General features: G+C 39.3%; 2 protein-coding genes across 6 annotated transcripts; one reads left to right on the top strand and one right to left on the bottom strand.

Annotated features, from left to right (window-relative positions):
* Nucleotides 1–690: 690 nt before the first annotated feature.
* On the bottom strand, nt 691–8,417 carry drc3 (dynein regulatory complex subunit 3). Of its 2 annotated transcripts, none has more exons than XM_089018705.1 (13): nt 8,321–8,417; nt 7,956–8,154; nt 7,768–7,884; nt 4,632–4,798; nt 4,389–4,544; nt 4,172–4,291; nt 3,989–4,100; nt 3,721–3,896; nt 2,859–2,987; nt 2,642–2,712; nt 2,228–2,351; nt 1,928–2,059; nt 691–1,852 (listed from the first exon to the last, which is right to left on the bottom strand). In XM_089018705.1, exons 2-13 carry the CDS (start codon nt 8,137–8,139, stop codon nt 1,757–1,759), a joined length of 1,584 nt encoding a protein of 527 aa, XP_088874831.1. In that variant the 5' UTR covers nt 8,140–8,154; nt 8,321–8,417; the 3' UTR covers nt 691–1,756. The 2 variants fall into 2 exon arrangements, with proteins under 2 accessions (XP_088874831.1, XP_088874830.1); XM_089018704.1 differs by having other exon boundaries at nt 8,295–8,376.
* Nucleotides 8,418–8,688: 271 nt separating this feature from the next.
* tom1l2a (target of myb1 like 2 membrane trafficking protein a) lies at nt 8,689–22,970 on the top strand. 4 transcript variants are annotated; one of them, XM_089018856.1, is made up of 16 exons: nt 8,689–8,816; nt 10,324–10,408; nt 10,959–11,037; nt 11,117–11,266; nt 11,702–11,836; nt 11,905–12,039; nt 12,236–12,352; nt 12,623–12,756; nt 12,852–12,894; nt 13,418–13,580; nt 15,502–15,598; nt 15,800–15,875; nt 16,426–16,500; nt 18,846–18,905; nt 20,860–20,896; nt 21,007–22,970. In XM_089018856.1, the coding sequence occupies exons 1-16, from the start codon at nt 8,765–8,767 to the stop codon at nt 21,135–21,137; spliced, it is 1,569 nt and encodes a 522-aa protein (XP_088874982.1). In that variant the 5' UTR covers nt 8,689–8,764; the 3' UTR covers nt 21,138–22,970. The 4 variants fall into 4 exon arrangements, with proteins under 4 accessions (XP_088874982.1, XP_088874985.1, XP_088874983.1 ...); XM_089018859.1 differs by lacking the exon at nt 16,426–16,500; XM_089018857.1 differs by lacking the exon at nt 18,846–18,905.
* The last annotated feature ends 1,553 nt before the right edge of the window (nt 22,971–24,523 follow it).

Here is a 24,523-nt window from a genome sequence, read left to right as displayed (position 1 = left end):
TCTGAGCACCCGTCAATGATGACTAACTCCAAAATGTAAATAACAGTTTAAAATTCGGAGTATCTTTACTGGATAGTAGTGTTATCAATGTTCTATTGAAGTTTGTCCAAAGACAAATGTTAATGGTATTTCCAAAGAAAAGTGTCTTGCTTCATTCAAATTTGTCAGTGATTGGATTGGATTGGATATGCCTTTATTAGTCTCACAGTGGAGAAATTTACATTTCACAGCAGCAAAGTGATGAAAGGAATGAAAGTAGAAAAACGAAATACATGAGCTGCTGGAAAGGCAGCCACTCTCGCGGCGCCGTCTTGAAGTCAAAAGAACAAAAAAAAACTAAATAACAAATAATATGACAGCATAGAGACAATATGACAAAACAAAGACACAGAGAGACATTCATTCTTCAGGACTTGCTGTACCCTCTTTGTGATGTAGTGTATAGTAGAAAAAAACATTTAGATATCACTTTTACATTTGATGGCAGGAGGTATAATTAACCTGTATGCACCTGTTTGCATTGTACAAAAGAATAACAACTTGAAGTGTAACTAAACAAGTGTACATTACATGTTTTTTAATTGTGGCTAATAATATTTATACATTCTGTAGTCAGAATTTTTGAAACATGTTTGTTTGGTCAACCGTAACATTTTGTTTTCATTTACTTTTCTACTCTTGGACTAAAACCAGTTTGGGAAGCATTGCTCCAGTTTTATTGGATTGATATAGTCGTGGAGAGTTTACATATACAGGCAAAACATTGTTAAAATGTGCAAGACTTGGAGTTATAATTTGATGAAAATGCAAGAGGGGAAAACTTACAGAGAAAGACAAATAATACATAAAGCAGTGCAACAGACATACATTTGTTTTGATCAAACAAATACATATTTGTGCACAATAAAACCTGTTGCAATTGTCTTCACACCACCATTAAATGCCCCCCTTAAAGGACACCCGACGTCTCCGGACAAGTTGTGTCCATAATTTGTAAAATGGCTTCAAATGACTTCTACTGAGCATATTTTAATAACATTCCACCGCATATAGCTATATTTTACGTTTTAAGACTCGCTCTTAATATTCAGGAAGTTTTGTTTTTGAGTTGGTGACGAGTCCATACGTGACGTCATGAAAGGACCGCCCCCTGACCGTAAAAAAGACGCATTGTAGCGTCCTTCCATCACGTCAATGTATTTTGCTGTACATGTTTGGTCTGAGAACCAGGTTGCACCCAAAAGCCACCAGAAGAGGGAGTCCAAGCTCCATATAAGAATTTACCAGCCTGTGGAAGCGGAGGTGGCCACTGGAGGTCGCCATTTTGTGCCTCTTTTCTGATGATCCATTGTTGCCCCAATGTTGCCTCAAAATGGCATGGAATAAATTCTTTAATCGATTGCAAACATGTATGCTTTCCTCTTCAGAACTATTTGAACCATATTCATAACTGGATGTGTAACAAGAAAGCATATTGTCCGAATCTGAAGCCATTGTTTGGATTCTTCAGCAATGCAAGACGTCTTGGCGTGACGTCACGAACTGGGGGCGGGACTTTCTGAAAATGCCCAATTTGCAGCTCATTTTTTTGCAGATTTTGGACACTTTAAGTTATTTTTATTGGTGTTTTGCTTTTGACTAAAAATATCATACTGCATGTTATCAGTATTTTAGATGCTATCAAACGTTTTTCTGATGTCAGTTAAAAGAACAAAAAAGTGACGTCGGTTGTCCTTTAAAGGCCACTGTGTTTGTATTACATACACTCTTTTAGCTTCTCCCTCAAATAGTCTGCATATCTGTGGATATCTGCAATGCGCATTCGGTTCCTCTTCAGTTCTGTGTCTTCAATCTGTGACATCACATCAGGACATCATGAGCAGCGTGCATATTTGAAACATAACCTTGTGTCATTTCACTTCCCTACCTCTTTGACGAGGGCCACTTTCCAAGCTTCAGCGCGTGTAACAAGTTGAGTTTCCCTGTCATTGATGGTCTGTAGATGGTTATCATGGCTTGCAGCCAATGTGTCCATCACTGTGTTTTTGTCCAAGAATAGCTACATTGAGAACGGCAGATGTCAAATGTTGGCAATAGTTGTAAGTTCTTGGTATTGGTGTATGAAATATTTCTTTTTTAGAAGGCATATAAAGAGATACCTGATACCTTGAAATCACAAACTAACTAAAATAATGTTATGTGACATCCTTTTGTGGACAGTACTGACCATTCGAACATCATCTGGGAAATCCTCTTCGGCTTCACCCTTAGCGACCAACTCCAGTGTGCTGACGGCGATTTGTGTTATCTTCTGATGATGGCTGTCCTCCAGCTCCCGACAGTGGACGAATGTGTGATTGAATCAAGGCATAGCTTTTTGGCAAAATAAATAATGGAGTTAAGATCTAAGCATATCTTGTGAAATTTCAGTCAAATAAAGCAGGGATTGTAAAAGTGTGATCGATTGGGTACATAAGGTCTTTCTAGTGGTGTGTGACAGTTTTACAGAATAAAATGAAAATATAATTTCGCAACATGTGAAGCCTGCTATATAATCCAACATATTGGAATGGAGCCACAAGATTGTTGAGGGGAAATAAATCTCAATAACAGAAATCTTAACAGGAAGTGCAAAGGATATATGCCTTGAGCTGTTTCGCTGAAGCTGCCGGTCATCTCTGAGATGTTGTTGTCAAACTTTCTGATTGTTTCCTGGAAGTAGCATTGTTTCACTTTCAATCTCACTTATGCAAAGAATCACTTTTGACATTGTGTTAGTGCACTAAGACTCGTCATCTGCATCGACTCTACAGATCAAATTTCACATCTCACAATTGAAGATAGGTAGGTACACATACCTCCAGGTAACTATAAAGTTGAAATTCCACTGTCATCAAATTGTAGCACAAAACGTTGATTTCTTTGAGGCAGATTTCCATCTTCCTCGTCTTTTCATCCTCCATTGCCTCCTCCAGATCCACTGTTCTCTAGGGAAGCAGTAGATTTGCAAACAACACATTCCTGTAATATCCTAAAATGTTTTCAGTATCAAAAACCAGGATTTGCAAAGGCGTTCCACCAGGCGTTCACTCAGTTTTAATTGTCACAAACAATATTATTATTATTATTATTATTATTATTATTATTATTATTAGTAGTAGTAGTAGTAGTAGTAGTATTAGCATTATTATTATTATTATTAGTAGTAGTAGTAGTATTTTTAGTGTCCGTCCGTCCGTCTATCTATCTATCTATCTATCTATCTATCTATCTATCTATCTATCTATCTATCTATCTATCTATCTATCTATCTATCTATCTATCTATCTATCTATCTATCTATCTATCTATCTATCTATCTATCTATCTATCTATCTACCTATCTATCATGTATTATTATTTTTGTATTTTTCTTATTTTTTTGTATTTTTTAATTTATATTGTATTTATATAGATTTTATTTATTGATTTGTTTTTGTAGCCAATAATTTTTGTGAAACTTTCCCAAGCATTTGGGGATAGGATACAGACTTTACAGGAGCTTTTCCCCTCCTTGATGTTTTTTTTCTGTTTTGTAGCCATATTGGTATTTGTTTTTTTGTGTTTTTTTGGACACATAGCTTCTTTTCCGTTTGATGCAATGACACTAAAGCTCTTCTTTTTAATTTTTGGTAAGTATCGGGATGAAAATATGGAATGCTTATGATTACGCTTCCGCACCTGCTTATGGTCCCTCTGAAAATTAGCCAACACTTTGGATGCTCTTGATTGGCTGTCTGTCACATCTGTTTGTAGTCGAGAGAAGAACGATTTCACCTCAACATCCCTTCGGTTGTACTCGGCCAAGCCGATATCAAAGAGTTGATTGCACAGCTCCACAAGACGCTGCTCGTATGTAAATATGAAGGGTTAAGTCCATCAAACAATTACTTTACAAACTATCACTTTACAGCAGTGTGGAGTTGAGTCCACTACAAGAAAGGATATGCCTCAAGCAACTCATCCACTCCCGGCAGGCACTGTAGTTTTTCTAACTCTGTATCATTTTGGATGATGTTCTTATACAGATAATCTCCATTCATCTGCTCCACAAAAGCATCCTGAAATCAAAACAAAAACAGACGGCATCAGATATCTTAATTTAAAACCCTCATGTGTTTATTGACCTCACCTCATGCATTTGTAGAATCGCTTCCTGTTTTTGCCTTTCCTTTGCAGCTTGTTGTGCATGCAACTCCCCCTGGTTCATCTCCTCAATGTCAAGGTTGTACTTGGCCGAGGCCCTGTTCCTCTGTGCATACAATGTTGATATGACACACAAATTGCAAAATGCTCCATTCTCATAGCATGTACGCGAATGTAAATGAGTTGCAATTTGTGTTTCTTACTATATCCTCATTGATGAATATGTTGTTCAGGAACTTCAATTGCTGAAAATAGGCCGCAAGGAAAAGGGTGTACTTTTCTTCATTGTTCTCCTCTGGGATAGGATTTCCATCAATATTGAGGGTGAAAAGTTTCTTGAAGTTTCGCAGATAGACCACCTTTAAAAACAGTACAGTGACATTGACTTTGTTCCAAAAAATGGACTTGCATTTTTTTTTCCTTTTCCAATGTGGCTATTTAGTTACATTGTTCAGTTGTTGGAGGTTGTTGTTTGCGATGCAAAAAATGGTTAGCTCCACAAGGCTGTCCATGTTTTCAATGAGAGAAATTCTGTTGTTGGATAAATTCAACACTTCCAGCTTCTGAAGACCATTGAGACCTTCAATTTTCTTGATGTTGTTAAATGACAGATCTAAGACACAAAAAAATGGCATTACGTTAAGTCTGCATGTTCTCCCTGCTTGCGTGGTGTGTGTAGCCTGACGGTAGGGTCTTATCAGCGCACCAAAAGACTGATCACCATGGCAGCAATCTCACTTGATTCGAAACATCCGGCCGAATGACCAGCTGGCCTGTTTGATGTAAACTCATGACGCAAAGTGAGAAAATCAACACAGGTCATTCCCACAATCCGTTTAGGGAAGAAAGAAACTCAATGACCCATTGCAAAGCCTTTCTTGAATGCCGATTAACAAAGAGTCAAGTCTGTTACTTAGTGATTGAGAACTTAAAAATATAAGTCTTCTTCTTCTTCTTCTTCTTCTTCTTCTTCTTCTTCTTCTTCTTCTTTGCCTTTCGGCTTTTCCCTTCAAGGGGTCGCTACAGAAAATCAGTGTCCTCCATCTTTAGAGGTTTGATCCACATGTTTGTTTTGGCCAAGCTTTTACGGCGGATGCCCTTCCTGAAATATAATTAGTAATATAGTAATATTTAAGTAATATTTATGAATGGAGAATTAGGTTCAGAAACCAAAGGCTGAAGTGAGGACAAAATGGTGGAAGTTGAAAAAGGAAGAGTGTTGCATGACATTTAGGACGGAGGTAAGACAAGCACTGGGTGGGCAAAAGGTCCTTCCAGATGACTGGCAAACTGCAGCGAACATAATCAGCGACACAGGTTGGAAAGTACTTGGTGTATCGAGTGGAAGAAAGGTAGATAAGGAGACTTGGTGGTGGAATGGGGAGGTGCAGGAGTGTATACAGAGAAAGAGGTTAGCAAAGAAGAAGTGGGACACTGAGAGGACGGACGAGAGTAGACAGCAGTACAAGGAGATGCAGCGCACGGTTAAAGTAAAGGTGGCAAAGGCCAAGCAAGAGGCATATGATGACTTGTATGCTCGGATGGACAGCAAGGAAGGTGAGACTGAGAGATACAGATGCTAAGGACCTGCAGCAGGTTTGGGTGATTAAGGATAGAGCTGGTAATGTATTAACAGGTGCCAGAAGTGTGATGGCAAGATGGAAAGAGGACATTGAAGAATTGATGAATGAGGAAAATGAGAAGGAACAAAGAGTCGAAGACGTGACTGTTGTGGACCAAGACATAGCAAACATTAGCAAGGATGAAGTGAGGAGGGCGCTGAAGAGGATGAAGGGGGGAAAGGCACTCGGGCCTGACGATTTACCAATCGAGGCATGGAAGTGTCTTGGAGAGGTGGCAGTGGGGTTCCTGACTGGGTTATTCAACAAGATCTTAGATGGTGAACAGATGCCTGAAGAATGGAGACGAAGTGTACTTGTGGCCATTTTTAAGAACAAGGGAGATGTGCAGAGTTGTACTAACTACAGATTAATAAAGTTGATGAGCCATACAATGAAACAATGGGAACGAGTAGTTGAAGCTAGACTAAAAGCAGAAGTGAACATTTGTGAGCAGCAGGATGGCTTCATGCCAAAAAAAGAGTACGACAGATGCAGTGTTTGCTTTAAGAATGCTGATAGAGAAGTACAGAGAAGGTCAGAAGGAATTGCATTGTGTCTTTGTAGATCTGGAGAAAGCGTATGACAGGGTGCCCAGAGAAAAGCTGTGGCATTGCATGAGGAAGTCTGGAGTGACGGAAAAGTATGTCAGAGCGGTTCAAGACATGTATCGTTACTGTAAGACAGTTGTGAGGTGTGCTGTCGGTGTGACTGAGGAATTCAAGGTGGAGGTGGGACTCCACCAGGGGCCAGCTCTGAGCTCCTTCTTATTTGCTATGGTGTTTGCTATGGTGATGGACAGGCTGACAGACGATGTTAGACAATAATCTCCTTGGACCATGATGTTTGCAGATGACATTGCGATCTGTAGCGAGAACGGGGAACAGGTGGCGGAGAAACTAAAGATATCGAGGTATGCCGTGGAAAGGAGAGGAATGAAGATCAGTTGCAGCAAGACGGAATATATATGTGGGAATTAGAGGAATCCAAGTGCAAGAGTGATGCTACAGAGGAGAAGAGATAAAGAAGGTGGAGGATTTTAAGTACTTGGGGTCAACTGTCCAGAGCAATGGAGAGTGTGGAAAAGAGGTGAAGAAGCGTGTTCAGACAGGCTGGAGCGGCTGGAGAAAAATGTCAGGGTGATGTGTGATAGAAGGGTTTCAGCTAGGATGAAAGGAAAAGTGTATAAAACCGTGGTGAGACCAGCCATGATGTTTTGACCGGAGACAGTGCCACTGAAGAAAAGACAGGAAGCAGAGCTGGAGGTAGCAGAGCTCAAGATGTTGAGGTTTTATTTGGGAGTGACCAGATTGGATAGGATCAGGAATGAGTACATTAGAGGGACAACTCATATTAGAGGCTTTGGAGAGAAAGTCAGAGGCCAGACTGAGATGGTTTGGACATGTCCATAGGAGAGAGAGTGACTATATCGGGAGAAGGATGCTGAGCCTTGAACTGCCAGGCAAGAGACCGAGAGGAAGATCGAAGAGGAGGTTTATGGATGTTGTCAAAGAGGACATGAAGTAGCTGGTGTGAGAAAAGAGCATGCACAAAACCAGGTTAGATGGAGGACATTGATTCGCTGTGGCGACCCCTTAAGCCTTAAGGGAAAAGCCGAAAGGAAAAGAAGAAGGAGAATTAGGTTCAGCAACATGTGGATTTTTTTCTGAATAGCTACATTAGAAAGTATGGTCAGATTTGGACTGCACAATGTTAAGTCCAATTTCAAAAACAAAAAAATATATGAAAATGGCTCGCTTGAGGTGCTAAATATAGAAACAAATGTTGTTTTTAAATTCAGCATTAAAATACATTTAGAGGAACATCTTTTCCATCTTTGATTAAAATTTGCAGTTGACCAACGTGATTAGCATTCCTATCATTTCTCCACAGCATGCATGTTTGGTTAACACTGAATCTGTATCTACATCGATATAGATAGATTAAAAAAACATTTTCTTACTGAGCCATGTCAGGTTCACGAGATGGTCCAATCCTTCAATCCTCTTGATAAAGTTGTTGTTGAGATTTAACTTGGTTAATGAAGAAAACTCCCACAAGTGGTCAATCTTCTGGATGTCTGTCGGAGGAAAAAACTTTATTCCACACAAAAAAAAAATCAATATAAAGAAACCTGCTATTTCAACTAACTTCTGTACTCCAGACTCAATCTGAGGGCCTTCTGATAGAGGATTCCCTCTTTCTTGGCAATGCGTTCAGCTTGATCTTGGAGACCTTGCTCGAGCACGGCTTCCTGCAGAATTTCTTCATCTATATAAATTGGGGTTTTATCATGATAACCGCTTATGTTGGATGTTTCTTTGTTATTAGACATGACTGATGTTACAGCCTGTTAAAAAGAAAAAGATAATCTGTTTCCCAATTTGTCCAGGTTAAATAGTCAAGCATGAATAGACCGACTGCCACTGGTGACACGTGCACATATTTTTGGCCGAAAATCACCAATTATAAATACTTAAAACAGTTTACCTGAATGCAGTAATTATAAGAGTTACCTAAATAAGGACAGAATGAACAAATCAGCCACACTAGGGAGGGCGAAGCGTGCACACACCCGGAAACATCTCATGAGACTTTAGCTCTTTAATGTTTACAGACCGTTACATAGCAACTGCGTGCTGCGTTCACGTATAATCAAAAATCAAAAACTGACGTCGAAGTTGCAAATGTTCCATTTTGGAGCAAATCTTTGTTTGTGGAAGTTATAACACGTGTGATATATTTTCAAAACTGAAAGCAATCCATATACATACGTCGATTAAAAAAATCAAATGTGTGTCGATACCACGAGAACTACAACATGATTGACAGCTGCATGAGCCACATAGGCAAAAAAGTTATGAATGTGAGCAGTCCAATAGGATTGCTCTAAAGGCGGGGTTTGAGATTGCCCTCTCAGCCTCCGCCTCTCCCCGCCGAGTGGATTGTTTGGTGTCAAAATGGAGTTCTTACTGGGAAATCCCTACAGCACTCCCGTGGGACAACGAATAGGTACGTTGGCTTTTAAAGTTGTGCATTTGCGCTGTAATAACATTTACGTTTCATACGCAGACCAATATTTTGCTGGGTGGCGTCAATGGAAATAGCGAGCTAGCATCCTTGCGACCAACGTCATCTATTTGGAATGAGTCTCCAGACGTTTTTTTTTAGTTTAGTTTTTCTAAACATTCGACATACACGTAACAATATACATTTGACAACTATATACAGTACTTTCATTTGCATTTTAGTCCCTGAAAGTGGGCGGGAACCTCTTTAAGTTAGCTTTAGTTATGAAAAGTTGTATTGTTGGGATGTGGCTACAACCGTCTTCCAAATATATATATATATATATATTGCATTAAAATCCATCTGTCTTTGTAATAATAATACATTTCAACGCTCAAACATTTAAGAATAGGATGCCTGAAAACCCGGACTTTCTTCAAGAGGAGGATTGTGAAAAAAAAAACACCAAAATTATTTATTTAAACATTGTTTATATTTTATTTTTATTTTTTGATAGCTTGTTTTCACAACGATATGTTGGAAGTGGGACAGCACCAAAGAGAAAAATGGTGATGGGACTGAGAAATGTGAAACGTGAGGCTGACAATAGAAAGGGACAGCATCTTAGTTGGCACTGGGAGCCTCGTAATCATCCGACTCAACTGAGGGGCTCTCAGTTCCGAGCACTGGGCTTGGAGTGGGAGGTGTTGACACCATGCGTGAATGCACTCTGTGGGGTACAAGCCCGGTTCTAGATGGCACTCATTGCTTGGATCTGAAGTTTGGCTCAAAGCATCTGTGTTTTAAGGAAGCACACTCCTGTCCATACCGGTCGAAGTGGGGCAATCAGGCCAGTCATTAGTCAGAACAATAGGAACAATCAGTGGAGTTACAGGTAGTAGTCCTCTGCTCCCCCCAACCTTAGAGCAGGGACCTATCATAGCAGAGTCCGGCACCGTCATGTCTGGACAGTAGGGACATATATATATATATATATATATATATATATATATATATATATATATATATATATATATATATATATATATATATATATATATATATATATATATATATATATAGCCTAAACTACCAGTAAGACTTTAGTTTGCTGACGAAGTTTCTTGGATAAGAAGTGAAACGTCCGACACCTTCAAAGAAGTACAGATGACGGCTCAAGAAACCTTTTCATCGCTGTGTTGTTTTATTTGCGTTATGGTAACCTGGATAACAATGCGCTGAAAAAGTATAATTGTGTGAAAATGAATGTGCCATATTCTGAATACAATATTGTGAGGTGTCAAAATAAAAAAGTCAAAAAGCAATTCATTTTCAAATTAATGTGCAACTGGTGTACATGTATTTTAGAAACTCTGTCCTTGCATACTTTTTCAGCAGTTATATTCAAACATGCAGTGTCGATATAGAAGCAAATGTCTGAACTCACTGCACTTTATTCAACATGACTTAAAAAACAAAACAATAACAGAGGTTCTGTTTCTTCTTCCAGAAAGGGCCACTGATGGAGGCCTCCAGAGCGAAGACTGGGCCCTGAATATGGAGATCTGTGACATCATAAATGAAACAGATGAGGGGTGAGTTTGCGAAATGACCCATCGAAGGGTTTGTAGTGTAGGATGGCTGGAAAGAATGCGGCTCATTGTAGCACTCGTGCCCACGTCAGTTTGTCACGGAGCTCTCTTTGTTTGACTCGAGGGGGTGGGGGGAGCCTTTTATTAGCTTTGGAGGTATCAGTTAACATACAAACTTTTGGATGAACTTCTCGTAAGAATGCTAACATGCAAGAATTTATACTGAAGAAGTAACTTACTCTGTTAGAAAAATCATCTGCCATCTTCACACAAGGTTTATTATTGGTCAATTTTTCATCATAATTATTTTAGTTTCATTTTGACTTTTGATTTTAAAATTCAAGGAGCTTCAATTCGTTTCGAGAGTGCGTTTGTCAGTTTTTATGACAAATTATCCTTCCAAACTGATTTATTCTAGTTTTGGGGCTATGTTAGTTTTAGTTTATTCTTTTAATAAGGGAAATGGATTTCGCTTTTTATCAAGATGCTCTTTAGGTGAATGTAGTAATTTCAAAAATGTTCTTATTCCTTTTATGCATTTCTTTTCCTTTAGGCCAAAAGACGCAATGCGAGCCCTGAAGAAACGACTCGGTGGCAACAAGAATTACAGAGAAGTCATGCTGGCACTAACGGTGAAAAGCATCGTGAGACTTTTGGTTTCAGATGATTATATCCTGCTTGTATTTCATTGATCCTCTGTGACCCCCCTAGGTAGTGGAGACGTGTGTGAAGAACTGCGGCCACAGGTTTCACGTTCAGGTGGCCAACAGAGATTTCATTGATGGTGTTTTGGTGAAAATCATCTCCCCCAAAGCCAACCCTCCAACAATTGTGCAAGACAAAGTGCTGTCGCTCATACAGGTACAATCAGCGTTTGGATGATGTAAAAAAAAAAAAAATAACAAAAATAACACACTTCAAATTTATGTTGCGTAATGGACCATATTATATCACAGGTGTCAAAGTCAAAGTCCGGCGGCCAAATCTGGCTCCCCACATCATTTTAGTCAGCCCGCAAAAACAAATCAAACTGCAATGAGAGGAAATGTAACTACAATGTGGCCCGCGGCAAAAAATGACATTGACACCCTTATGTCATATGAATGTGATTTTGAAAAATAATTACTTGCTTATTTTGTGGATGAAATAATACCAACATATTCAACAGATTAAAAAAAAAAACAATACACAATTCAATATCAACCATCAACACAAAAAAGGTTCATCAACTGATTTGTTTTCTGCTCTTGTGTCGATTTCTGAGAAGGACTCAGTTTGTAAGTGTCTGTACGCTAGGCCTGGGCCGATGCCTTCCGAAGTAGTCCTGATCTTACCGGGGTGGTCCACATCTATGAAGAACTGAAGAGGAAACACATGGAATTTCCCATGGCAGATTTGGATGCGCTGTCCCCCATCCACACACCACAGCGGGTGAAGACCTACATTTGGAAACACGCATTCATTTCATATCGACTATGATGTTATACATCTCCTCACAGGGCACTCCGGAGGTGGACCCAGCTATGATTAAGTACCTGGCACCCGCAACCTCAGCACCATCTCCAAGACCAACCACCAACTCATCTGCCACACACGTCTCTCCACAAGGCCCCATCACAGCAACTCCTGAACAGGTGACGTATTGTAGACACAGAGCCACCTTGGGCTGCCCATTGTCTCTTTTCTCAGATTGATCTTCAGAAGTTCTTTTATTTTATTGTATTTTATTGTATTGTATTTTTATTTGTATTTTGTATTTGTATTTTTACATTTATTTTTATGTACTTATTTACTTGTTTGTTTGTTTTTTGGGACCGTCTTTACCCACAGGTGGCGCGGTTACGTCGCGACTTGGACATCGTGAGAGGCAACATTAAAGTCTTATCAGAGATGCTCACAGAGATGCTCCCCGGCCAGGAAGAGAGATCCGATCTCGAACTGCTCCAGGTTTGATGGAGGATTTGGATTCCATTAAAGGACTGTTTTTGGTGTACATATATGCCTGCATGTCATTTTAGTGTAGCCACCAGAGGGAGTAGTTGACCGCGGTCTTCATAAAATGTTGTCATTTCTAGTCACTTTGTAGTCTTTTCTTTCTAAATTTGCTGACTTTAACTAAACACTTATGTATATTCGCCCTTTCAACACAATTGTTACACAACTTCCAGTCCATTGTGCATTTAAAATCAGATCCATATATTTTTCTTATGTCTAAAGGAGCTCCACAGGACATGTCGAGCAATGCAACAGCGAGTGGTGGAACTCATCTCACGCGTCTCGAATGAAGAAGTGACCGAGGAGTTGCTTCATGTCAATGATGACCTCAACAACATATTCCTTAGATACGAGAGGTGCGAATGCTTCGAAGGATGACCAGCATGTTAAAACAGTCCATGAATCTTTTACTGCTTGAATTCCCTACAACAGTCTCGTATGCTGCTTCCAGGTATGAGTGGTACAGATTGGGGAGATACGCTAACAACAAAACGGTATGTGTTTATTTATTTTTACTTATTTATGTATTTGTTTTCTCCCTTATTTATTTATTTATTTATACACATATTTATTAATTTTCTCATTTATATATATTTATTTATGCACCAACTGTTTTTTATTTATTTGTTTATTCATTTTTTAGTTTGTTTTTTAGTTATTGATTGTTTGTTTATGTATTTGTTTATTTATTCATTTTTATCAAATATTTTTAAGGTTGATTTTTCAAGATCACTTTGAGAAGTTTTTGGAGTGGTGACTGTAAAGTGTCCTTGAGAATTTTGAAAGGCACTTGTAAATTAAATGTATTATTATTATTGTTTGTGATATTATTTCTTTTTGCTACTCATGGGAAGGCAGTGTCCATATATTTACTGTCATTGCTTTTCAAACCGTTTTCCTCAATTCCACTTAATAGTTAAACAAAGCTCTTGTTAATACCAATCATCAACCTGGTGCACAAGATTTTATTTTCTATTGTTCAACCTACATTTGAATTGCACCCATCTTATCTCCTAGATTATTGGCGAGGCCACAGATGACAACCTGATCGACCTTGGTTCCAGCTCCCCTGCCATATTCTCAGCCAGGGTGCCATCCAGCTCACCACCTCACAGTGCTATAAGGGCCGCTGCCTCTCCAGCACGAAACCTATCGCTGTCCTCTGCGCTGGCCGGCCTCGGTAAGAAGACAACACAGTCTGCGTGCAACAATTTTGTGCTGAAACTAGTTTCAAAGTGGATGAAAATGTTTCTTCAGCCGTCATCTGTTCTTTTTTGAAGGTGTCTGATGTTTCGCTCCTCAGCCGAAGAGCATACTGCTCATTAGCTTCCACGCTTGCTTTCTGCTGTCTATCGCAGAAGTATATTGATGCCCATTCAACCTGAAGTGTACAATACTCGTCAATTTTTTTTCTTTTCGCCTTTTTTTTCAAAAGAGGGCATGCCTGTTTCAACAACCAACGTCACTTTTTTGTTTCTTAACTGACATCAGAAAAACATTTTAGAGCATCTAAAATACCCAAAACACGCAGTATGGTATTTTTAGTCAAATGCAAAGCACCAATACAAATGAGTTAAAATGTCCAAAATCTGCAAAAATTTAAGTTGCGAATTGGGCATTTTCAGAAAGTCCCGCCTCCAGTTCATGACATCACGCCAAGACATCTTGCATTGCTTGAGAATTAAAACAATGGCTTCAGATTCGGAGAATATGCTTTCTTGTTACACCTCCAGTTATGAATATGATTCAAATAGTTCTGAAGAGGAAAGCATACATGTTTGCAATCGATTAAATAATTTATTCCATGTCATATTGAGGCAACATTGGGAAAAATGATCACCAGAAAAGAGGCACAAAATGGCGACCTCCTGCGGCCACCTCAGTTTCCACAGGCTGATAAATTCCTTATATGGAGCTTGGACACCCTCTTCTGGCGGCTTTTGGGTACAACACGAGGTTTTCAGACCAAACAATACGGCAAAATACATTGACGTGATGGAAGGACTGCTAAAATGTTTTTTTTTCTCGGTCAGGGGGCGTTCCTTTAGTGACGTCACGTACGGACTCGTCACCAACTCAAAAACAAGACTTCCTGAATATTCAGCGCGAGTCTTAAAACGTAAAATATAGCTATATGCGGTGAAATCTTTTTAAAATACGCTCAGTAGAAGTCATTTGAAGCCATTTTACAAATTATGGACACAACTTGTCCGGAGACGTCGGTTGTCCTTTATGTCAGTATAATCCAATAAAAATCGCACTTTTAGCCAACGACAGCCCAAACAGGAAAAAGCGAGAATATGTATTTATTTTATCTGCTAGCCAGCTGCAATCCTCAAAAGAGCCATATATGGCTCAAGAGCCATAGGTTCCCGACCCCTGGCCTAGGCAGACATAGTCTCAAAGTGATGGCTACCGGGAACTCTCAATTAGAAATGAGTCTATGGCAAGGGTGTTAGTCATTTTTTTACCGCGGGCCACATTGTTGCTACGATTTCCTCTCGAGGGCCATTATGAATTTGGGGAAGCCGTTAGAATGTTTCGTCCCCTCCTCATATTACATCCCGCACAACAAATTGATGGAAAACTGCTTTTCAAATCTGAAGTCATGAATAATGACTTATTGTCGTTTACATACGATTTTGGTTGGGACTTCAGCCAGCATTATGGCACTTCACATGCTTGATTTGCTTTTGTGGGCCGAATAAAATGATGTGGCGGGCCAGATCTGGCCCCGGGATATGACTTTGTCACCAGTGTTCTATGGTTTGCAAGTGTTTGAATCCAAGCCGGATGACACAAACAGTGCTTGCCTGGCCTTGGGAACCTGTTATCCGCATGTGATCAAACCTAACGTCAGCTCATAAGCTCCAAGTATTAGCGCAAAGCATATTTGACAGGTGACTTTAGATATTCCTTCTGTGACATGATGGCAATGTATAATTAGGTAATTATATATCATGCTGTTTTGCTGTGTTGGTTTCTGTATTTCCGCAACAACCAACATGATTGTTAAGGAAACCATGCCATTTTTTAAAAATCACAGTCCTCTCACCCTTTCACTATTCCCCGACCTGCTGTGTTGCCCCCCCTTGTTCCAGATGTCAATCCTGCAAGTCAACCAAGCTGCAACAACCAGGATGACTTTGACATGTTTGCACAAACTCGGAGCAGCTCTTTGGCTGAGCAGCGCAAAAAGTATGTCGACTTGCTTTTGGCTGTGGCTCGTCATGCCGTTTCAGGAAATATTTTCGTTTTAAGCTTTATTTTCCGTACACGTGTGAGAAGAGTTGTTTTTAGAACAAGACACTTGTTCAAATGATTAACTGAGTGAGGCCAGCATGCAGTGGCTTGTGGTTCTTATCGATCTGTGTTGTTGATGTGTTTTGTTGTACACAGTGTCAAGTACGAAGATCCCCAGGCCCTGGGTGGCCTAGCCTCGGCTTTGGATGTTCGACAGCACAACACAGGAGGGGTGAGTGCACTCGACACAGGCGTCACGAGCGTCTGTCTTGCTCGTAACGCTCTGCTACATTGACATTAACAGTGGCCTTCTGTTTGCATTCATACAAACTCCAAAGAGTCAACAAACACTTATTTGCATAGTCAGCCTTTTTTTTTTATCACAATGCAAAATTACACCTGATTGACAAAAGTCTTACCGTACGTTGAAATCTTCCCGTAAGAATGGAACCTGTTCAAATGGTTGGATCAGTTCCATAGTTTTCCCATCGCACCTCTTGTACGTTTCATGGCAGGGTGTCCAAATCCATTTGTCCATATGCATGTTATCATTTTCCATGCCGAAAGTGTCGTTTTCAGCGCTTAGCCTCTATACAGAGTGGCAGAATTAAACAACACCAATTCAAGTCGCTTCCCTTGGGAGTCCTGGCGTCTCCCCTGCATATTTTCATCTTCATCTCACTCCATCTTTTGCTCTCCTCCTTCTATATTGGACATGGCTATCTGTGCTATTCTGTGCTTTGTCGTCTTTGGAGTAAGGTGTATTACTGTCGTTGATTCAGCTGAGGGTAGAAGGGGATGATAACGCAGTGGATCAGGAGCTGCCCATAGACAGCTGGCTTATTACCCAAGGAATGGTGAGGACTTCATCCTCAGTGTGTCCGCCTCCTCCTACCCATCACCACCTCACGCTTCATCCCAAACTCCTTTATGATTCCACCGCTCATCGTTTTTAGTTTCACGCCACTTTCTCCCAGATTGCCGAAATAATAGCCCCATAGAAGTAACCCCCCGCCCCCCACCTCCACGCCAAGTCGATGTGTAACACGAGCACTAAACTCCAGTGATGGGCAATATGATGACTGTAACATTATTTCCATGACTGAGCATCATAAATGGTCTGGTATTTATTCAACGGCATTCATCTAAAGCATAAAGTGTCAAAGTCAAGGCCCGGGGGCCAAATCTGGCCCGCCACATCATTTTATTCAGCCCGCAAAAGCAAATGAAGCATGTCAAGTGCTTGCTAAAGTCCAAACCAAAATTTCAAAATGTCACATGTAAACCACAATAAGTCATTATTTTTGATTTGAACTTTGAAAACCATTCATCCATTTTCTGTACCGCTTATTCCTCATTAGGGTCGCGGGGGGTGCTGGAGCCAATCCCTGAATTGGTTGCCAGCCAAACCAACTCTTCATTAATTTGTTGTGCGCTCCATATGTAATCTGTGGAGGAGATGAAACATTCTAATGGCTTCCCCAAATTCATAACGGCCCTTGAGAGGAAACCGTAACTACAGTGTGGGCCCGCTGCCCAAAAAAAAAAGTTTTACACCCTTTGATCTAAAGCTTCTATGATTGATATTTTTAAGAAATATGGACATCATGAAAGCATTTTTTGGTCATACTGCCCACCACTGATTTATTTAATTGACATAGCTGCACTGAAAACTTACTGCCCCCTTTCAGTCTTAAACCATCACCTACATCTAAATAGATCTGACATGAACCTTTCCCAGCTTTCACCTGCCACATTCATCCTGTTTCGAAAGCACACTAAACCAACAGTAGACTACTATTTGCACTGCCACATAGAAAAAAGTCTCTTAGCACCAATGAAACTGAAGTTGTGACAATGCAAATAAAGAGAATAGCTTGCTTAGTCAAAAATGGTTGTATAACCGTGAGTATCGAGAGGCAGGTAAACATGACTCAAGATAGCCGCCACCACACGTGCTAGTCTAACCTGACATGACCAGTCAGTGGACACGTGACATTGTATTTGTATTGTTTTTAGTGTTATCTCTGTACATGTTTGAATAAGAACCTTTTCAGCCCCACTTAGTCCTGTTTCTCACATTTTGTCGAATTAGTGTCAATCTAGCTTCTCTGCTGTAATGTCACAAGAAGCCATCTAACTTTTGACTTTCAATCAGTGTTGTGAGTATTCTTCTTCCCCCATTTCAAAATGGGAAATGTAAGGTTCAACATGTTAGGAGATATTGATCACTGATCAAATTTTAGTTTCAGTGTCAAACTATTGCCATTGTCAATTCTTTATGTAGTGTTCAGATGAGTGGTTCTCAAAAATTTACACCAAGTGCTACCTTGTGAGTTACAAACGTCATGTAAAGTTTGAATCATAAGATTGCAACCAAAAAATGTCTTTTAAAACATAATGCACCTAAAGATATCCCCCTCTAAAAATTGATTCTTCAAAGTTCCTAGGCAGTGATTCTTTCACATGCCACGAGAAAAACTGCACATACTACTCCACTTTGAGAGTCACTCCTTCAGGTGCTAAAATATATTTGACCACTGTTCATAGGTATTAAGACAAAACTATTAGCCACGCAAAAATGACAACGGTGTAAGGCAACACTTCTCTTTTTTGTCTATTCAATCACGCTTGTCACGCTTCACTGCTTCAAAAGAATTAAAAAGAAATATTTAAAAAACTTGCTTATTATCCTAAACGGAATGAAAAGGTGTTGCCTGTCCCCCAAATACTCTCCCCACCATGGCTTAGCATTACAGTACTTTGTGGGTGTGTGTGTGATTACCCATTGACAAGTCTCAAGGCTCCCACCTTGCTCCTCCAATCCATCCTTTAATCAGGTTGAAGTAATTTGCCAATTCCCAAATGATGCGAATTAAGGAACGCCGCTGCGTGACATTAGGCGGCGGCCATGTCAGCACCAGCGTGCTAACGAGATAACACCCACCACAGGATCTCCTCGTTCTTCAGGTCATCAGCTCCCTTGCAGATTGTTCACTTGAGTTGCTTAGCCCTCGCTTTTTCCTTTTTTTAATTTTCCTCCTGCTATGAGAAATTAGTGATTCATGCTTTATTTTGATTCATGTGTTGTGGCATTTCTTTCCGTTGTGTGACGTGGTTGTTTTGTGTGCCGTGTGACTTTTTTTTCCTTTGGGGTTGGGGGCACTGCTCCCTGCTTTGTCCGTGGCTTTGTTTTCCATAGATCCCTGTATCACAGTCCTCTGTCATGGATGATATAGAGGAGTGGCTCTGTGCTGATGTGGTGAGACTTAATTTACTTTGATTTCAAAATTATTCTTTTTTTTCTTGTCCCTCACTTTTATTTGGTTTTTGTCTGACTCATCGGTCCCGCTAAACATTACTTTCCTCTAACATCAGTTTCCTTTTATTCTCACTATTCCTACTTTATTTCTACCAATGACTGACATCACAGATCAATGAATGTAAGGCTTGACTTACCGCCAAATGTGGTCCAGTACTCAAACATAAATGTACTGACAGTCCATGTTGCCTACTAATGATGTTTTGGGTCTGTTAATAATAATACTACTACTAATAATACTAATACTACTACTAATATAAATAAAGCAACAATGTGTTTATAATTGTGATTTCATCTTACTGCAAGGTGTCCTATTTTACGCTTCTCGGGTTGCTAAATAAGACATGTTGATCTCGAGTACCGGTACTTGCTACAAAATGCATGTGTACCAATTCAAGTCTTGTTTTTAGTCTATTATGTATTCTATTGTATGGATAATATTTACATGGCTTTATGCATGTTGAAAGACGTCCATTATATTGAACAAACTTTTGTTTAATTATAATTAATATTTATTTCAGAAATTATACACATATTATTGATTTAATAGATGAATAATATTTCTGTAGATATTTCAGATTAAATGACAACGCCACGGTGTTAATTTTTAGTGAAAGTAACATTTACCATTACGATCTTTACGCTTACGCAAGGTAAGACATAGAGCAGCAATAATTAATCGAATAACTCAAATAATTTGAGCTAAAAGGAACATTTCTATGAGTGGCAGATTGTCTAAAATGTTTTCGAAGATGAAGGAAGATCAAAAGCAGTACCGACAACACTACACGCACTCTCATTTGCTGGCACCCACATCACTCACTGGGCCAGGCAGGCCCCACATTTTAAATCTGCACACACATAGTTATAAATACTACAAAATATGAGGATGGAACTGTGTGTTAAAGGACAATCGACGTCTCCGGACAAGTTGTGTCCATAATTTGTAAAATCGCTTCAAATTACTTCTACTGAGCGTATTTTACAAAGATTCCACCGCATATATCTATATTTTACCTTTTAAGACTCGCGCTGAATATTCCGGAAGTCTTGTTTTTGAGTTGGTGACGAGTCCATACGTGACGTCATGAAAGGACCGCCCCCTGACTGAGAAAGGACATACCTTGCATCACCTCAATGCATTTTGCGGGACTTTGTTTGGTCTGAAAATTTAATGTTGATCCGTTTTAATGGCGAAATTAGAAGGAAAACACATAAATAACGCAATGGTGAATCGTTGTATGTTACACCGAGACAACTATTAGATATTCGCTGACAAAACCTCCCAGCACGGAGCTTTGTCACCATCTTCTGCCTTTTTAGGGTACTGTGAGTACTAAATAGTTTGTCAGTCCATTTCTCCCAAGATGCATCAAAATGACCAGAATCAATTCTTTAATCGATTGCAAACATGTATGCTTTCCTCTTCAGAACTATTTGAATCACATTCATAACTGGATGAGGAACAAGAAAGCATCTTTTCCGAATCTGAAGCCATTGTCTTGATTCTCGAGCAAGGCAAAACGTCTTGGCATGACACCACAAACAAGGGGGCGGGACCTTCTGAAACTGGCCACTTCCGGTTTCAAATTGAAGTACTTTTTAGACACTTTAAGTCATTTTTATTGGTGTTTTGCATTTGACTAAAAATATCATACTGCGTGTTTTGGACATTTTAGATGCTATAAAACATTTTTCTGATGTCAGTTAGGAAACAAAAAAGTGATGTCGGTTGTCCTTTAACTGAAGTCTATTATTTCAGAAGATAAAGTGAGATTGGAAAGCAATGTAAAGTGTCCTTGAGAGTTTTGAAAGGCGCTTATAAATTAAATGTATTATTATTATTATTATTATTATACAAAGCTTTCGCTAACTTTTTTTTTTTCATTAATAGAAAGGTGATCCTCAGGATGAAGGCGTAACCAGTGAAGGTACACCAAAGCATTTGGTTTAAGTCTTTTTCCTCAGTTTAAAAATAAATGCACAACCATTAGATTTTGCATGAATAGCCTTTAAAGAGTCATTGTGCTTCTTCTTTCAGAGTTTGATAAGTTCCTGGAGGAGCGAGCGAAGGCATCAGACTCATCTCCCCTCAGGGACGACCCCGCTCATCCTCCCGTCGGCCCTCCCAAGAAAGCCGAACGGACCGAAGACGCCCTCTTTGCCTTATAGACTTGCACTTGATCATCTCTGAAGGTCGGCACTTTGAATGGTTGCCCTTGAAAGCGGTCCCCTAGTTCCCATTTCAACCTTTTGCCTATTGTGTTGCTCCCAAAATACACAGACGACGGGAAGATTCCGTAATACCATTCGTGGAAGTATTTGATCCGTCATGTGGGATGTGGTAATGCCTTATGTCATATTTTCGAATGCTTCACCAAAGGATAATCAATGGCCTAACTTTCAAAGAGGAGGTGTAAAATGACAAGCATGGTTGATGTGAGACAAAGATCAGATCGCTAATGTATGCATTTATTATTTTCGTGGTTCGCGCTGTTGTATACACAAGTGCAGTGCTGATTACCATTTTCATTACTCTCCATAAGTATTCCAAGTAACGGTGAAGTGTAGTGCACAATCCTGATAACAACTCTTCATCGAGCTGCTACAAAATGCTAGTGTTCACGCCCAAGTGTTATAATGCTTGAAGTAATAGATTGTTGCATCAACACACAAAGACTCACAATACAATGCTCAATGGAGCATTTCTTTATCACCTGCAAAAACAAAACAAAAATCAGTTCATTCCAAAATGGAAAAGCTGATTTGATTTGCAAGGGCGTTATAACAATGGGGATGGGATTCAATTTAACTTGTATCTCAAGGCACCACTGTTTTGAAAATAGACTGTTTTGCAATTGGGAAAAAGGGTCCATTATATGCTCATTGGGTACTTTTTTATTCCAATAAGCTACATTTAATATCTGGAATTATTCCAAAGTGACATATTTCTCCCACCGCCCCCTCTGTAAATAGGCCCTCTTTCGCATGTTAACACTTTTCAACCTTTAATGTAAAAAAATGCAATCTACAAAACAAATCTTATGTTATGAGTGTTTACAATGTGGTTCATATTTTTCTAGGAAAAAGGGAAGGAAATATTGTTTTGAATTTCTTCATTTTGCACATTACCTTAAAAATGGTCACTTCATTGAACAGAATAGAAAAGGCAGGAAATAAGGTGTTTAAACTGCCTGGACTGCACCAAACTATTGTTATCTACAAGACAACATAGAGTATATCAAGTACATACACACACAAACACACATGTAATATACATATTTCTTTAATTAGAGACAGACAGAAGGGCGATGTATGTATTATTTCTTCCCCTGGTTGTGTATATATGTTTTAACACTTTTTGAGAAACACTTTATTTTTTACCATTCATTATATTTTGATGTGAGCAAAATTGTTATTGGAATTTTCTCATTGCTCATCTTCTGAAACTGAAGTTTGTCCTTGGTGTTTCCAAGATCCCCATATTCCATCCTATTTTAAAATGCAGCATTTTAAACCTCGTGGTTTGTTCCTATTTTGTTTTACGTGTCTATTTTTATTTTCATCTTAAGTCAAATGCAGTATTATTTTCTGAATATTCCACATGATTTGCTAATAATCTTTAGAATAAGTTAAAAATAAATTTTCTGACATAATATTATCTGTGAGTCACTAAATTGGATGGAAATGCAAGAGATTTATTAAACACTATAAGGAAAACTGGGCTCAATAAATCTAGCCTGAAGTTGCTTAACGTTTTGATTAACCATTTCTGGACTTTTTTAACATCATATATTCATTATGCATATGGGCTGAATGCAACAAGGAGTCTTCCGAATTGAGGTTGTGTTATCGATTTACATGCAGTTGTACACGTTTTGTGTTTGTGGATGTACAGTGTCTATTTGGCCCATGCCACCTGCTTCCATCGCTGGCTTTCGGGTCTCTGTGTGTCTTGATGCGCCTTCGTAACTGCCGAATAAAACATGTGAGACTGCTACCTCACACGGTTTGTGCTTATTACATGATTGTGGCATGATGTCACTAACGATGGCTAATGAAAGAAAAGTAAAAAACCTTTGGAGTGTTCTCACAGCCATTTTAAAAATGTGCTGCCATGTAAAACATATGCACAAAAAGGGCTTATATTTTCTCCCTTCAGTAGTCTTGGTTACAATATTTTTTTATCTCTATTTATGTCATTCAGAATGCATTCCTCACCAAAGGCACACCGAACAGCCCCATAATAGGGCAACGTTCTTTATTTTAGTGTCCCAGTATTCTCCGCTAAATAAGGTCACAGTTAAAATGTATGGAATTCAAAACTACTTAGCGGGAGGGAAATTTAAAACTAGATGGTAAAAATGGTGGAAAAATGCAAATAAACAAGGAATTTAGTGTCACTCTTGTAAAAGGCTGCTGTTTCGTAGGCCACTTTTTGGGCTATTCTTGATTCAGTTTGGTCATTTGCCACAAAAGAAATTATGCATGGATTGGTCGGATATTAAAATGTAAACTGAATGTTGAATAGTATGATTAATTCTAACTATTTTCATCACCTCTAACACTGAACCATAATATTGTTTATTTTCACTCCACGTGGATTTGCTGTGGCGACCCCTTGAAGGGAAAAGCCAAAAGGAAAAGAAGTGGATGTATGTATTGAACCACTGGCATAGCTCCAAAAAGGTATGTTGCTCCATGACAATAAGGGAATTTGCTGAAAGAGTTTGGACCTTGTTACTCGAGGTGAGTGACCTATTTCCCCCACATGCCCCATTAGAGCATGTGACACAGAATGGGGATTTGTTCAAGAGAGGCCTGTTTGTTTTCTTAATTGTTGACATTCAGAATCAGAATCATCTTTATTGCCAAGTATGTAGAACACACAAGGAATTTGTTTCCGGTAGAACACGCTGCACTAGTATCGTTGTCAAAAAAACTGCTAAGTGGCATTATTCAACAATTGCGATTTTTCTGGAGTGATCTGAAGTTACATGTACAGTATTTGTTTTAAATAGTTTGTTTTGTAGTTTTTATTTTTTCATGGGCGATTAACTAAATGATTTAAAAAAAAATCATGAACAGTTGCCATCAGGTTATTTCCCTGTCGCCGTTTCAACAGTAAGGCACATGATGTAATCCCAAACTCACAGTTGGTACGTCATATCACACCACTCCGATCGTTCGCTTCCCATTGGACGATTACACTGGTTCTACAGGCGGGGCCATGAATGCGACTCAGGCAAACTGATGTTTATTTATATTTGCATACACGCTCTCTATTGGGTGTCAGAGACAAACCCACATCGTAGCCGCCCATGCGATAAGATTTTTGTTAAAATAGTCTGACACAAAATTGATGGTGTTTCAGGACAAAAATAGTTTATATTCTGTATGAATTTTACAAGTGACATCAGCGCATCAATATACAGAATTTTCTGTCAAGCGCTCGTCTTTTTACGTCCACGTTTGTCGCAAAAACACCGGCGGGGCAAGGTGAATAAGGAAGTGATTTTGCTACAGTTCCGATGATTGGTTGAATTGCCTGTCCGTCA

The sequence above is a fragment of the Hippocampus bargibanti genome, linkage group LG17, assembly GCF_051943395.1.
Source record: "Hippocampus bargibanti isolate YZ-2025 linkage group LG17, ASM5194339v1, whole genome shotgun sequence".
In the NCBI taxonomy this organism is placed as follows: domain Eukaryota; kingdom Metazoa; phylum Chordata; class Actinopteri; order Syngnathiformes; family Syngnathidae; genus Hippocampus; species Hippocampus bargibanti.
The sequence above is the reverse complement of the archived record's forward strand: the minus strand, read 5'-3'. Positions and strand labels throughout refer to the sequence as shown.